Here is a 16,901-nt window from a genome sequence, read left to right as displayed (position 1 = left end):
CTCATTAGCATGGTTGCATGTGAGGCAGAGGAGAATGAGATTGGGGAAAAGGATAAAAGGGAGTAAAAATTGTCATCATTTTTAAATTAAGAGACTTAACATTAAACACCTCTTTTTCTGAGAAATGAGAATAATTGCTAACACAGTTTACATTCTCAAATAGCGATAACTGGATCCATGCCCTAGTTCCACTTAGTCTGGCTGCTGCCTGCCGTGTTTCTTCTACTTAGCTCCCATAGAACCCTCTTAGAGTTCTGTGACACTGGGACTAATATACTAATTTTGGCCTTCCAGAATGCTTAAATGAGCCTGCAGTGCCTGCCATCTGGAGCTGACAAACGTCAGAGTTATGATTAAGAAGAAGAATGGGGATGTATTCAGGGTGGCATGAAAAAAGTGTCACTAAATCTCTTGAACTCTCAGGTTCCATGTTTGTGTCTGCCTTATCAATGTGCCTTACCATTATGGCCTATGTTTAGACTTTTCAATATGTAATCATCCTCATCTATAACTTCCCAAATTTTAACAATTTTCAGCAGGGGTAGATGGAAAGGCAGCCTGGTGACCTATGTAGGGTCCTTTGAAAAGGTAGGACACATATCTTTTTGTGAAAGTTATTGTTAGTCTTGCAGACAGAAAAGGCTAAGCTTCCATCAGCTAAATAATTCCTTTAACTGGGACCACGGTGTTAAAGTGTCTGACTGACTCCCAGAGGCATTAATCCGATGGATAATTTTTATTGAATTCAGTTAAACAAGAGTTAAATATCTGCTATGGGAACTACGTCATGTGCTAAGTGCTGTGCTATGGAGGATAAGATGAAAATGTAACTCCCAGACCTAGAATCCCTGCCCTTCAGTCACTTCTAGCGGCTGGGGAGACAAGTTATATAAATACTCAAAGCGCTTAAACAGTAACACAGGTGCTCCAGATTATCTGATTGTTAACTAGTTATGTCATGTAGACAAAGCTCAGAAGAAGAGGTGTGAGCTAGAAAGACTAAAGGCTTTGCGGGAGAGCTGGGAGTGGACCTAAACAATGGACCCTTACTAGGAAAAATCTAATGTATAGAAAGAAAATGATTCCAGAGGTAAGATCTGAGATATAAGAAGTGATAAATAAAGAAAATGGTAAAATGTAGGTAAATCTAAATAAACATTGACTATACAAACTAAAGGAACAATGTTAAATTTGAGGGGCTTAAAAAATATCAAGGTAACATTAAAATATATTACAGTAATGATATTGGAGCAGTGATAGGATTAAAAAACAACAAATTTTGAAAAATGTTTGGGTATTTTTATGGATTATTTATTTTTATTGAAATAGAATTAACTTACAATACTATATTAGTTTCAGGTGTACAACACAGTGATCTGATACTTTTATACATTACAAAATGATCACCAGGATAATTCTAGTTATCATCTGTCACCACACAAAGTTATTACAGTATTATTATCGTTATTTTCAATGTTCCCCTGACAACTCTAATGCATAGCCAGGCTTTTTTTTTTTTTTTTTTTTTAATATTTATTTATTTATTTGGTTGCGGCCGGGTCTTAGTTGCGGCACGTGTGCTCCTTAGTGGTGGCTGGCGGGCTTCTTATTTGTGGCTCGCAGGCTCCTTAGTTGCTGCTCACAGGCTCCTTAGTTGCCGCTCACCGGCTGCTTAGTTGCGGCACGTGGGCTCTTTAGTTGTGGCTTGCCAGCTCCTTGGTTGTGGCATGCATGGGGGATCTAGTTCCCTGACCAGGGATCAAACCTGGGCCCCCTGCATTGAGAGCATGGCATCTTAACCACTGCGCCACCAGGGAGGTCCCTACAGTACTATTGACTATATTCCCTATGCTGTACATTACACCCCCATGACTTATTTATTTTACAACTAAAGTTTGTACCTCTTAGTTTCCCTCATCAATTACACTCATCGTCTTACCCCACTCCCCTCTGAGAACCACCAGTTAGTTCTTTGTATCTATGAGTCTGTTTCTGTTTCGTTATGTTTATTCTTTTGTTTTACTTTTTTAGATTTCCACATACAAGTGAAATGCAGTATTTGTCTTTCTCTGTCTGACTTATTTCACTTAGCATAATACCCTTTAGGTCCATGTTGTCAAAAATGGCAAGATTTCATTCTTTTTTATCGTTGAGTAATAGTGTGTGTGTGTGTGTGTGTGTGTGTGTGTGTGTGTGTATACAGCACTTTCTCATTATCCATTCATCTATCCATGGACATTTAGATTGCTTCCGTATCTTGGCTATTGTAAATAATGCTCTAGTGAACAGAGGGGTGCATAAATCTTTTTGAATTAGTGGTTTTTTTTTTTCCCACAAAAATACCCAGAAGTGGAATTGGTGGATCGCATGACAGTTCTGTTTTTAATTTTTTGAGGAATCTCCATATTTTTTTCCATAGTAGCTGCACTAATTTACATTCCCACCAACAGTGCACAAGGGTTCCCTCTCCTCCACATCCTCGCCAACATTTGTTATTTGTTGTCATCTTGATAATAGCCATTCTGAGAGGTGTGATGTGATATCTCATTGTGGGTTTGATTTGTGTTTCTCTGGTGATTAGTGATGTTGAGCATCTTTTCATGTGCCTGTTGGCCATCTGTATGTCTTCTTTGGAAAAATGTCTATTCAAGCCCTCAGCCCATTTCTTTAATCAGGTGGGTTTTTAGTTTGATGTCGAGTTGTATGAGTTCTTTCTATATTTTGGGTATTAAACCCCTTATCAGATGTATTATTTGCAAATAGCTTCTCCCATTCAGTAGGCTGCCTTTTTGTTTGGTTCCTAGTTTCCTTCACTGTGCAAAAGCTTTTTAGTTTTTTGTAGTCCCATTGGTTTATTTTTGCTTTTGTTTCCCTTGCCTGAGGAGACATATCCCAAAAAAAATGTTGCTAAGACTGACGTCAAAGAATGTACTGCTTATGTATTCTAATAGGAGTTTTATGGTTTCAATTCTTACATTTAAATTTTAATTCTATTTTGAGTTAATTTTTGTATATGGTGTGAGTAAGTAGTCCAGTTTGATTCTTTTAACGTGTGGCTGTCCAGTTTTCTCCACACCACTTATTGAAGAGTCTGTCTTTTCCGCATTGTGTATGCTTGCCTGATTTGTCAAAGAGTAATTGACCATATAAGTGTGGGTTTATTTCTGGGCTCTTTGTTCTGGTCCATTGATCTATGTGATCTATGTGCCAGTACCATACTGTTTTGATTATTGTAGGATTGTAGTATAGTTTGAAATTAGTGAGCATGGTACCTCCAGTTTTGTTTTTCTTTCTCAAGATTGTTTTGGCTATTCAGAGCCTTATGTGTTTCCATACAAATTTTAGAATTATTTGTTCTAGTTCTGTGGAAAATGCCATTGGTATTTTGATAGGGACTGCATTGAATCTGTAGACTACCTTAGGTAATATGTTTATTTTAACAGTATTAATTCTTCCAATCCATGAGCACAGTGTATCTTTCCATTTGTTTGTGTTGTCTTCAGTTTCTCTCATCAGAGTCTTAACAGTTTTCTGAGTAAAAGTATTTTACCTCCTTGGTTAGATTTATTTCTAGGTATTTTATTCTTTTTGATGCAGTTGTAAATGGATTTGTTTTCTCTTTCTGTTAGTTCTTTGTTAGTGTATAGAATTGCAACAGATTTCTGTATATTTTGTATCTTATGGCTTTACTGAATTCATTAGTTCTAAGTTTTATTGTGGCACTTTAGGATTTTATATATGTAGTATCATATCATCTGCAAACAGTAGCAGTTTTACTTTTTCCTTTCCAATTTGGATTCCTTTTATTTCTTTTTCTTGTCTGATCGCTATGGCTAAGACTTCCAATACTACGGTGAATAAAATTGGAGTGAGTGGTCTTCCTTCTCTTGTTTCTAGTCTTCAACAAAATGCTTTCAGCTTTTTACTGTTGAGTGTGAAGTTAGCTGTGGGCTCGTCATGTATGGCCTTTATTAAGTTGAGGAAAGTTCCCTCTCTGCCCACTTCGTTGAGAGTTTTTATCATACATGGATGCTGAATTTCACCAAAAGCTTTTTTTGCACCTATTGAGATGATCATATGATTTTTATTCTTCAATTTGTTAATCACATTGATTGATTTGTGGGTTTTGAACCATCCTTGCACCCCTGGGATAAATCCCACTTGATCATATTGTATTATGCTTTTAACATAGTGTTGTATCCTGTTTGCTAATATTTTTTGAGGGTTTTTGAATCTATGTTCATCAGTGATATTGGCCTACAATTTTCTTTTTTTGTGGCGCCTTTGTCTGGTTTTGGTATCAAGGTGATGCTGGCCTCATGGAATGAGTTCAGAAGCATTTCTCCTCCTTCAATTTTTTGGAATACTTTAGAAGGTTAGGTGTTAACTCTTCTTTAAATGTTTAATAGAATTCACCTGTGAAGCCCTCTGGTCCTAGACTTTTGTTTCTTGGGGGTATTTGATTACTGATTCAATTTCATTACTAATAATCAGTCTATTCATATTTTCTATATCCTCTTGATTCAGTCTTAGGAGATTGTGTGTTTTTAGGAATTTATCCATTTCTTCTGGGTCGTCCATTTTGCTGACGTGTAATTGTTCGTACTAATCTCTTATGATTCTTTGTATTCCTGTGGTGTTGGTTGTAACTTCTCTTTCATTTTTGATTTTATTTATTTGGATCCTCTCTCATTTTTTACTTGATGAATCTGGCTAAAGGTTTATAATTTTGTTTATCTTTTCAAAGAAACGCCTCTTAGTTTCATTGATCTTTTCTGTTGTTTTTTTTAGTCTCTATTTCATTTATTTCCTCTCTGATCTTTATTATTTCTTTCCTTCTACTCACTTTGGATTCCGCTTATTCTTCTTTTTCTACTTCCTTTAGGTGTAAGGTTAGATTGAGATTTTTTATTTCCTGAGGTAGGCTTATATTGCTATACACTTTCCTCTTAGAACTGCTTTTGCTGTGTCCCATAGCATTTTGTATCATTGTGTTTCCATTTTCATTTGTCTCCAGGTATTTTTTATTTACTCTTTGATTTCTGCAGTGACCGATTGGTTGTTTAGTACTATATTGTTTAGCCTCCACACATTTGGGTTTCTTACAGTGTTTTTTCTTTTTTTTATTGAGGTATAGTTGATTTACAATGTTGTCTTAATTTCTATACAGCAAAGTGGTTCAGTTATAAGTATATATACATATATATACACACACACACATTCTTTTTATATTCTTTTCCATTATGGTTTATCACAGGATGTTGAATATTGTTCCCTGTGCTATACAGTAGAAACTTGTTATTTATCCGGTCTACATATCGTAGTTTACATCTGCTAACCCCAAACTCGGAATCCATCCCTCCCCCACCCCACCCCTGGCAACCACTAGTCTGTTCTCTGTCTGTGAGTCTGTTTCTGTTTTGTAGATAGGTTTATTTGTGTCATATTTTAGAGTCCACATATAAGTGATATCGTATGATATTTGTCTTTCTCCTTCTGACTTCACTAATAAGATAATCTCAAGGTCTACAGTTTTTTTTTTTTTCCTTGTAGTTGATTTCTAGTTTCATGGTGTTGTGGTTGGAGAAGATGCTTCATATGATTTCAGTCTTCTTAAATTTACTGAGACTTGTTTTGTGGCCTAGCATGTGATCTGTCCTGGAGAATGTTCCATGTGCACTTGAAAAGAATGTATTCTGCTGCTTTGGGATGGAATGTTCTATATATTTCTATTAAGTTCATCTGGTCTAATGTCATTTAAGGCCAGTGTTTCCTTTTTGATCTTCTGTCTGGATGATCTGTCCATTGATGAAACTGGAGTGTTAAAGTCCCCTTCTATTATTGTGTTACCATCAGTTTCTCCTTTTGTTTGTTAATATTTGCCTTATGTACTTAGGTGCTTCTGTGTTGGCTGTGTATATATTTACAATTATATCTTTTTGGATTGATCCCTTTATCATTATGTAATGCCCTTTTTGGTCTCTTTTTACAGCCTTTGTTTTAAAGTCTACTTAGTGTGATATAAATATTGGTACCCCAGCTTTCTTTTCATTTTCATTTGCATGGAATACCCTTTCTCATCCTCTCACTTTCAGTCTGTCTTAGGTCTGAAGTGAGTCTCTTGTAGGCAGCATGTAGATGGATCTTGTTTTTTTATTCATTCAGCCCCTCCATGTCTTTTGATTGGAGCATTTAGTCCACTTACATTTAAAGTAATAATTATTGGGGAATTCTCTGGCAGTCCAGTGGCTGGGACTTTGTGTTTTCACTGTCAAGGGACTGGGTTTGTTCCCTGGTCAGGGAACTGGGATCCTACAAGCTGCATGGCATGGCCAAAAAAAAAAAAAAAAGAAAACAATGCCACAGAGTCATGAGCTGTGTCCTCCACTGCCCATCACTTCCTGGGGTAACTCAGAGAGCTCTAGTAGGGTTGGGCACTAGACACTGGGAGAAGGAACCCTTGGTCTATAGGGCGTTTAAGATGCATGATTGGGAAGCAGCCAACCCTTTTCTTTTGGCAAATCAAGGGCTGGAGTGTTAGGTTTTCTGAATGCTGTAGCAGAACCTTAGCCTCCTTCCTTATTTTCTTAGCAATTATCAGTTAGGATAGTACCAACCCCCCTCTTATGCCCCCTGTCATCAGAGTTCTGGGGCCAAGCTTTGTGGTTCCAGCTACAAAGTGTGGCACCTTGCTAGAACTGACTGATGATCTTATGGTTTCCATGGAGGCCAAGCTGCAGGGAATCAGTCTTAAACAATCAACACCTAGTTTTCATAAGAGAGTGTGACAAATTAGATTTATTCCAAAAATGGAAGGTTGATTCTACGTTTGAAAATCTGTTGATTTCCCAGATGAACGGATTACCGGAACCATCGTGCTGACTGTCCCTGCCTCTTGGCACAGGACTAGATCAGACTGCCCTCATAGCAGTGACCACAATTGAAATGAAACCATGTTTTGTGTGTTTAGAGTCTGTGGCCCCGAATAGAATGTTTTCTCCATCAAGGCAGGAATTTTATCCATACTGTTAATTGTTATAATCTCTGTATTCAGCAGTTCACCTGGTACACAGTATATGTGGTCACTAATAATTTGTTTGATGAACGGATAAATGGGTGGGTAGTTGAAGTAAATGACTTGGACCCCCCGCCCTAGATCCAATACTCTGTCTTTATAGAAGGACATTTATTCTTTTCTCTTGTAATGATTCCTTCTAAGCGTTAATTCTACTAAGATTGGTGACCTCTAGGGATAGTTCAAGCCGAATATGGGAGAGAGACTTTACAGAAACAATCTGGGCTATTATTTATGTGTCCTGTTCGCAGATGGAAATACTCAGCCCTGTGTTCTGCCGGGAGTGTGGAGGAGCCCCTGACCCTCGGTCAGAGCTGAAGCCTGCACTCCCTCTGGTTCTTAGGAATGCCTGGCTGCTGGCTGCTGTGTGTCAGTCTTTCTTCCCATCCTCATTCCTTTTTCTTTCCTCTCCCTGCTGTCTTTTGTTAGAGAACTTCCCTCGGTGTGTGCTGGAAATCTCAGACAAGGAGGTGTTGGAATGGTATACTGCCAAAGACTTCATTGTTGGGAAGCCACTCACTATACTTGGGAGAACTTTCTTCATTTATGATTGTGATCCATTTACTCGGCAGTATTACAAAGAAAAATTTGGAATCTCCGATTTACCACGCATTGATGTGAGCAAGAAGGAGCCACCTCCTGTGAAACAGGTAACAGGACACTGGTTCTGAGGTTAGAGAGAGAGTTCATCTTCTGATGCATTAATGGAAGTTTAAGGAACAGGATAAAAAAGGCTCTTATGTGAATACCCAATAAAAAAAAAATGGACAAAGCATGTGAAATAGAGCAGTTCACAAAAGAAGAACTACAAATGGCTAATGAACACACGGAAAGACCCTCAATTAATAATCAAACAAAGAGAAATGAAAATAATGAGGTTTAGGATCTATTTGATTTAAAAAGACTCACAATATCCAGTGTTTGCCCTGGTGTGATGCAGTAGGCATTTCGTGTACTGTTAATAGGCGAACCAATGAGAAAAACTTTTCTGAAGGGCAGTTTGTCTCATTTTAACTTTTTCAAAATAAAATATCACGTATCTCTTGACGCAGAAAATCTGGTTTGGGGATTATAAATAGATATGTGTGAGGATGTGTAGGGTAGCATTACTTATAATAAAGTGTAAGGACATTGGCAGAATAAATTATAGTATATCCATCCATATAATTAGAGGACTATAAGACTTGTTAAAAAAAGAGGGAGTCTATGCATATTAACATGAGAAAATGTCCATAACATTTTTAAGGGATTGTGAATACATGACATGGCACTATTTTTGTAGATTACTATATACAACATCTGCTTATATTACTGAGGAAAAGACCCGGAGGAATGTTTCCCCGGACTATTAACAGTGGTTAGTTCACCGAGGGAAGTGGGGGATGACCAGGGAGCTTTCTTTCTATACTGTGTGGTTTTAATTTTGCTTTTTTTTTTTGGCCGTGCCACGTGGCTTACGGGATCTTAGTTCCCTGACCAGGGCTTGAACCCATGTCCCCTGCAGTGGAACCGTGGAGTCCTAACCACTGGACCACCAGGGAGTTCCCTTAATTTCAGTTTTTATACCAAGCCTTGTGTTACTTTAATAATTTAAAAACTTTTTGATTAAAAAAAAGCCATCTTTTAAAATTCCAGACCCCTAAGGCATTTCATTTTTTCTTGCCTATTTATCAAACCCTTTTACTTAAAAAGTGATTGGGAGCAAAACAAAAACTGATTCACTGAAGATGTTGGAAGACGGTGTTCTTTAATTGCAACATCGCTCTCCTTAAAATCACGCAGAACCCCAAAATTCAGTTCTGTGCACCTCAGAGTCCACTCTGAGAGTAAGTTCATGGTGTCTTTAATGCACCAAAATAGTAATTTAATAAACTTGAACCTTCAGAGTGGCTTAGCCACGTATTTTAGGGTTTGAAATGACAATTGCATGTTTTCAAAATTACACATTACACAGCAGATTCAACAAGCATCTGAAGTATTAAGGCCCACAGTGTCGTAGACCAAAACACTGGTGCTCGTTGTACCTATTTGGGGCAGGAACAACTCAAACAACCTCTTTGTTGCCCATGTATAAAATAGTGTGTTAGCACCTGTGGCCCATCTTTATTTTGCCAGCGTGTGTATAAAACAATGTCCGTGGGCTCTTTTCTTTTTGAAAGACATGACTGGAAGGATGGAATGATTGAATTCCTCCTGCCTTCCCCGCATCTGCTGCCCATGCTGCTTGCACTTAGCCTCCAATTCTACTGAATTACAGGTGGTTCTGCATCCTGTTTTATTCCCCTGGACTTTCGCTAATGCTCTTTCTCCTGCTTGAACCACTTCTCCATCATTTCTCTACACGGCTTTTTCTTACCTCTCACAACTCAGTGTAGGCTTTCTCTCTTCCAAGAAGGCTTCTCTGAAGTGCCAGGCAGGGCTCGCCCCCCATCGTCTGTGTTCCTGGGATACTCTGTGCCTCCCTCCACTAGCACTTATCATATTAAAACATCTGTTTATGAATTTTTCTATGAGACTAAGTTCCTTGACAGCAGGACCACTGTTCATCTTTGTGCTCCTAGCGCCTAACACAGTGCCTGGCAAATAGGAGGTATGTGGTGTGTTTCCTGGATAGACTGAAGAAGACTGCCTAGGCAGTATGTATTTGTTCCCCTCAAAGGCAAGTGATATCTTAGGCAAGGCTTTTAGAACCAACATCTCATAAAAACAATTACAAAGAAGGATTTGGATTTTGGTGCTAGGCGTTCCTGGGGCAATAAAACTTCCAGAAGGGAGTGTGGGTGATGATAATGCCTCTTGCTGTGAGTTTTCCTCTGATAGAACTCCTTACCCATGAATGTGCTCATGGATTAAGAATTATAATAAAACCCATGTCCCTATGCCCCAGTTTTGGGGGGCAGCATTTGATGCAGTCTACAGGAAAAATACCATGTGAACAGATCTAGATTTTGATCAACCAAACTACTCCACCACTTGAGTTTATAGATAAGTATTGTGTGAGATCGCAGTCCAGGCATCACAGTGAAAAGTACAAGGGTGATCCTGTTAAATGTCAAACATTCTCATAAGGAGGAGTCTCACCTAACCAGGAAGTAGGATGGGGAGGGCTTGTAGCACACTGGTGCACTTTTCCTAGTGGACGGCTTTGATCTGTCTTTTGAGCTGATAAAAGCTTTGAGTCCTAGAATAGCCTTGCTCTCCATCCTCATTACTATCACCTTTCCACCCCCCAAACTTGTCTTCTAAAGAAAGAAAGGGAGGGAAGACTTGGATAGAGAGCAGAGAGAACTGAAGAACCACTATAGATTTTGGTTTGTTTGTTTTGCCCTGTCTCAGTCACTCTGTATAATACAATGAATTCTCCATCCTTACATATGGCACATTAATTGTAGTGTTTGGTCAGTTTATTTTCTCTATAATAAATAATTCTGCTACAAATAAATCCTCTCTGCCTGTCCATGAAAGTCTTTGTTGGAAATGAGTAGGAAAGCTCCACTTACCAAGCAGCAAATACCTTTTAGCTCTCCTCAGTCATTACCTCTCAGTCGTCTAAACACTACACAATGTAGTTGGAACACAGGGATGAGAGCCGTAGCAGGTTCTAGAGGGACCAAGCCAGAGTCAAGCTGATGGGCAGGGACAGAAGTGGATATGCAGTGCATATATTTAATTTGAGAATCTCGATGCCCAGGTCAGGCTGATCTGCCAGATCAGGAGTAAGCCCACATGGATCCAGAAGCCAGTTGTGCTGGATCTCAGGCTGGATCCATCTGGAGACATGCTAGTAGGGAGGAGGAAGAAGCCAGGACCAGGAGAGCTCATCTGCCGTGGAGCTGGCCTCTGAAGGATGAGGGACTCTAAGACTTTGTGTGTGCGTGCATAATTAAGAAAGCCTGGGCAGAAACTCTGGAAGGTGGGTCATACAAACAGGAGTGTCTAGGCCTGATAATGTCCACAGTCAGAGGAATGGCTCTAGTTTAGAACAGGACCCAGGCAGTAGCTTGGAGCATGAAAAGCATGGTGCCAGGACCACAGGCACAGGGGCTGATATTTAGAGAAAGTCTTTATTCCAAGCAGAGGAAATGAGATGCAACTTGGGAAAAATAGGTAGAAACCTGTTAAAACAAAAGGAATTTGAGAGGAAGGTGCTCAGAAACTTACCTGCCTATTTTAAAACTCCTTAACCTCCCCCCACACCCCCCAACCAGGCTGCTCTCACTGTGTATTGATATTAGACTCCACCACTGTGCATTTCCGCCCACCTCCAGAGTAAGTCAGAGCTTAGCATGCAGTATCTCACCCAAAGTCCCTCTGTCCATGGCAACTGTGTATATTCACTGAGTAGTGGTTTTGCATTTGGAGCAAATTAAGTCATCGTCCATCTACTGGATCCGTTAGTCAAATTCCATCCATGAAGATCACATTAACTACAGCCCAGGAAGTGGGTGAAGGATCAGTGTTCTAAGCACCCCACCTTGGACGAAAATAGCGGAGTCCCTGGTTTCTGAGGGAGTCCCTTGTTGCAGATGGAGCAGGGCTCATATAGACTAATTTGTTAAAGTCCCTGAATACAATGTATTAAAAGATTTGGGGAGGGTATCTACAAGTAAAAGCGTGGTACAAGCTAGTTTGCTGAGAAAGCATAGCAGAAAGGAGTCAGAGAAAAAGAACTCAGCTGCAGTCCGCCTAGCATTGATGAGAGGGAGGAAAACAACCTCTGAACTACTTAAGTTTTTAGACAAACAAATCTTAGCATCCTATAGCGGTGCTTTCAGCCCTTCATGGAACCTAAATGAAAAACATAAGTTCATCCTAAACTTTCACACTCACCAAATAACCTTTGCATCTGGAATTTAGTTCCATGAGTTTGCTCCTTCACTAGGAAAGGGGAATCCTGTGTGGACAGGGGGGTGTGAGTTCTCACTGAAGTATGGCTGTCATTCTCTTAGGCAAAAATGAAGAAATAAAAATAGGGACTTCCCTGGTGGCGCAGTGGTTAAGAATCTGCCTGCCAATGCAGGGGACACGTGTTCGAGCCCTGGTCCGGGAAGATCCCACATGCTGCGGAGCAACTAAGCCCATGCGCCACAACTACTGAGCCTGCGCTCTAGAGCCCACGAGCCGCAACTACTGAAGCCCATGCGTCCAGAGCCCGTGCTCCGCAGCAAAGAGAAGCCACTGCAATGAGAAGCCCGCGCACCGCAACGAACAGTAGCCCCCGCTCGCCGCAACTAGAGAAAGCCCGCGCGCAGCAACGAAGACCCAACGCAGCCAAAAATAAATAAATAAAATTAAAAAATTTTTTTAAAAAGAAATAAAAATATTAGAAATACGGAGGTAAATCGGAAGTAAGTGGCATGAACCAAGTCCTAACACCCCCACCCTACCCCCACCTCCGACACACACACGTGCCCACTTTGGGTGAATTGAGAAAACAGTTTCCAGATCTGCCAGGCTGAGACCCACACCCCAGACAAAGAAGTCACAGACCCCTGGGCTTCACCGTGCTGGAGGGCCACAGGGGCCAGGATTGGGGCTGGGAGCAGGGCCAGGCTCTGCTTTGGCAGTAAGGGGTCAGTGGACATCAGTGATAGATTAAATCCAGCCCCGAGTGTTACTTTGTAGCATCATCAGTCACTTGTATGAGCAGTGATCATGGTGTAAAATCTATAAAGAGGAATGGAATATGTGATATGTTATTTTTTCTGATTACATTTGTATATGTAGAAATTGCTTTTAAATAAATGTTTTCTAGATTTTAAAAAGAAACTTACAGTTACCTTTAATTTTTAGAACAAGGAGCATCTGCTTTATTTCTTGCTTCCTGTGTTTCTTCAGGAATTACCTCCCTATAACGGTTATGGACTAGTTGAAGACTCTGCTCAGAATTGCTTTGCGCTCATTCCAAAAGCTCCAAAAAAAGATGTTATTAAAATGCTGATGAATGAGAACAAGGTGCTTCGTTATTTGGCTGCACTGGTGAGGACAATTTTTATATCCTAAGATTCTGTTCTGTGTCAGTACTGTGCACAGTTGTCCGTTTTGTCTGTAAGCTCTAGAGTAACAGCTGTCAGAGTTATGTGCTTATTTAAACAACCACTGGCTCCAACCTTCAGGCAGGTTGGATAGTATTAAGTATGGTGCCCCTGAACCAAGACCTAGCTCAAGTCCTATCTGCCCTCACAATCTTTCTTAAATCATTAATCTCTCTATCCCTCAAATTTTGACAGGCATTTTGGCCTTTTTTATTAAGCAATTATGAAAGCCTGACTTACATTCAAATTATCTATTTGTGTGCCTTTCCAGTGAACTGTGATTTTCTTGAGGGTAGGGACCATGTCTTACTAATTTTTATCATTGGTGATATCTAGCTTGATGTGTTTTATATTCATTAAATGTAACAAATGGAATCATACTAATTTAATAGATGTGAACTTTGAGAGGTCATATGGCTAGTGGCTAAGAGGTTTGGAAACAGACATAAATTCAAATCCTGAATGTTCCACTCACTGGCTGAATTACCTGAAGCAAATTACTGATAAGAATTCAAAGGATAATGTCTTTAAAAGTAGAAAAAAATGCAGAAATAGAAATATAAGCATTTTATTTAGAAATATAGACATAAATAGGAGAAATTGAAATAAGTTACTCTGGGAATAGAAATGTATTTGAAAAAATAAAAATTAAATGAGAACATAGTTGACTAATGTATTTTTTAAATATTGAAAAAGCTTTGAAACAAGGGAGTTCTAGCAAATTCTAGGTCAACTAGAACACTCCATACGTTAAGAATTCTGATTAATGAAGGTTTTGCATTGTTGCTAAGTTCTTTGAGTTACTGTTAAAGTTCAAGAGGTTTGTTGAATTATGACATAGTAACTGTGAACTCCTTGAGGGCAGGGGTCATGTCTCTTTAGACTTTGTAGGCACTCAATAACTGTTGGATGAATGGGTAAATGAATTTATTTACACATACACTATCTTTGAGTCAGGCAATATAATATACTCATTTTATGTTTCAAAACATAAGAATCAGAGAGGCTAATTGGTGTGTCCCAGGTCTTACTGCTTAGACAGAGGCAGGACTAGGACTCAACCTAACGAAAAATATAATTCGAAAAGGTACATGCACCCCAATGTTCATAGCAGCACTATTTACAATAGGCAGGACATGGAAGCAACCTAAATGTCCATCAACAGATGAATGGATAAAGAAGTTGTGGCATATATATGTATGTATGTATGTATATACACACACACACAGACACACATACATACATACAATGGACTGTTACTCAGCCCTAAAAAAGAATGAAATAATGCCACTTGCAGCAACATGATGGACCTGGAGATTATGATACCGTAGAATTTCAGTGAACAAATGGAGAAGAGAAGAGTGCAATAGAAAATTACCATTAAACACACACCTCAGCAGTACTTGTTGCTGACAAGGTCCATCAACGGATGCTAAAATTAGTGGGAAAACCTTTGAGGAGAAACAAGATTTTCATGGTTTCAAAGTATCTCCTCAAGATATTTACTAACTGCAAAGGGAAAGATGGTAACTTTACAGGGGAGAAACCCACCAGGCATCTTCTTAACCAAGTGATCAAGTTCAACATCACCAATAAAAAGATGTTTTGTTATCATGAACTCCTTGATATGCACAGAGAAGGACGTGGTTTTTTTTTTTTTCCCCTGTGGTATTTTTGCCAAAGATGCAAAAGTGAGATGCATGAGGGACGGTCAACAAAATAATTGACCAGTACTCATGTCAGGGTCATGAAAGACAAGAGCAGACTGAGGAACTGTCACAAATTGGATGAGATTAAAGAGAAATAACAACTAATGCAGTATAGGATCCTGAAACAGAGAAAAAACATAAGTGGAAAACAGGTGAAATTTGAATAAGGACAGTAGTTTATTTAAAGCATTATACCATCATCTTCTGGGTTTGATAATTGTGCTATGGTTATGTAAGATACTACTGTTAGGTGAGGCTTGGTGATGGGCTTATGAGAATTCTCAACTATGCAACTTTTCTGTAAGTCTGATAAACTTAGTTCAAAATAAAATGGCAAAAACAATTTTAAAAAAAGTTTTAAATACTGCTTCCTGCCAGGGTGAGCTGTTGCCCCCAGCCCCCTTGCACACCCGAGCCTGTAGTCCTGCTCAGAACTTTATTTTCTTCTAAGTGTGATGGGGATCCTCTGGAGGTTTGAGAGGAGAGGAAGGATGTGATTTTATTTTTATTTCTTGTTTGTTTAAAAAAAATTTTTTTTATTATAAGGGTGTTCAACGAAAAAAGTTTGGAGACTGTCAGATAGGGAATGGTATGAGGAAATTATTTTACCAAGAGGAAATCCAATGACTTTCTCTACTAAATGAGAAATTATGACACAAATAATTCCATGGTCTGAATGAGAAGGTGTGTGCTGAAATTGTGATGTGAGAGGATTTTAGTCAAGAATAAACATGTCTGTATTTAGGCTTGTTCTGTCTGGAATTTGTTTCTTGGTGATTTGATTTAGGAAGAGTCTTATCAACAACGTAGTTTCTCAGAATCACTTTCAACTCTATGACATTATATTACTCCTTCCTCCCTTCTTAAATTTTCTTTTTTAAATTATGTATAAAAATGGATTTGTTTAAAGGCGTAAGCTTTGCATAATCACTTTAGTGTCCTCGACGTTGAACATAATGTCAGCCACGAGGTTTCAAACTGGCAGCCTGTGGACAGAATGCAGCCCATATGTTTTCTTTGGCCTGCCTGGTACTTTTAAAGAGTTGAAGTCAACATTTTAAAGTCAGGGTTTTTATATAGTAATCCAGATTTCTGTTTTCTCATGAAAAATTGGATCTAGCAACATTGGGCCTATATTCATTCCCACAATCAGGTGGAGGTGAGTTGGGGCAGCCTCCCTTAGATGAGGTATGTGCTTTCCCGGCCCCCCGAGCCCCACCCCATACTGTTCATTTATATTATACTTCATATGTTAGGTTTATATTGTACCCTAGTCCCTGTAGATATTTCAGTTTGAGGCTTTTGCATAGATCACGTACCTTCGTAATATCCTCTTTTCTTCACCTTTCCAGGAATCCCCCATCCCAGAAGACAAAGACCGCCGATTTGTCTTCTCTTATTTTCTAGCCACTGACATGATCAGTATCTTTGAGCCTCCTGTTCGCAATTCTGGTATCATTGGGGGCAAGTATCTTGGCAGAACTAAAGTTGTCAAACCAGGCTCCTCAGTGGAAAACCCCATCTATTATGGCCCCAGTGACTTCTTCATTGGTGCTGTGATTGAGGGTAAGTCTCAACACAGTTTAGGCTCTTTTTCTGGCCAAGCGAATGGGTTCTTCTAATTAGGAATTTAATTCAGTTAACCCTTGTAGGAAGCAGTTAGTCTGCAGTCCAGCTGTACGTGTGGTATAGTGTATAAATCTCCTTTATCAATTAAACTGTAAATTGGTTGCATTTGTTGGCTGTAGATGGAGACTCTGAGCTCCCTAAACACCGAGCAAACTAGTGCGTATTAGTTTAGAGAGCAACTGAAAGTTCATTAGTCTAGGTCACAAATACACATCTGTGAATTTTTACTCTTGGTTGCCTGATAAAAACATAACCAGGCTAAGTGTATTTCTACCCTTTCCCCAGTGTTTGGCCACCGGTTCGTCATCCTTGACACAGACGACTGTGTTCTGAAATACATGGAGAGCAATGCTGCCCAGTATTCACCAGAAGCACTCCTGTCAATTCAGAACCATGTTCGAAAGCAAGAAGCTCCTGCACCAGAATTGGACAAGTATGTTTGACCATCTAAGG

General features: G+C 39.3%; 1 protein-coding gene across 2 annotated transcripts in view; it reads left to right on the top strand.

Moving 5' to 3' along the window:
• EFHC1 (EF-hand domain containing 1) overlaps positions 1-16,901 on the top strand; it is a 60,390-nt gene that overhangs the window by 24,384 nt on the left and 19,105 nt on the right. For both annotated transcript variants that reach the window (XM_061194974.1, XM_061194975.1), the window contains 4 exons: positions 7,505-7,725; positions 12,914-13,054; positions 16,172-16,385; positions 16,734-16,881. In XM_061194974.1, coding sequence (XP_061050957.1) covers positions 7,505-7,725; positions 12,914-13,054; positions 16,172-16,385; positions 16,734-16,881 — 724 coding nt within the window. The remainder of the gene's footprint in view (positions 1-7,504; positions 7,726-12,913; positions 13,055-16,171; positions 16,386-16,733; positions 16,882-16,901) is intronic.

The sequence above is a fragment of the Eubalaena glacialis genome, chromosome 7 (genome assembly GCF_028564815.1).
Source record: "Eubalaena glacialis isolate mEubGla1 chromosome 7, mEubGla1.1.hap2.+ XY, whole genome shotgun sequence".
In the NCBI taxonomy this organism is placed as follows: Eukaryota; Metazoa; Chordata; class Mammalia; order Artiodactyla; family Balaenidae; genus Eubalaena; species Eubalaena glacialis.
The sequence above is the reverse complement of the archived record's forward strand: the minus strand, read 5'-3'. Positions and strand labels throughout refer to the sequence as shown.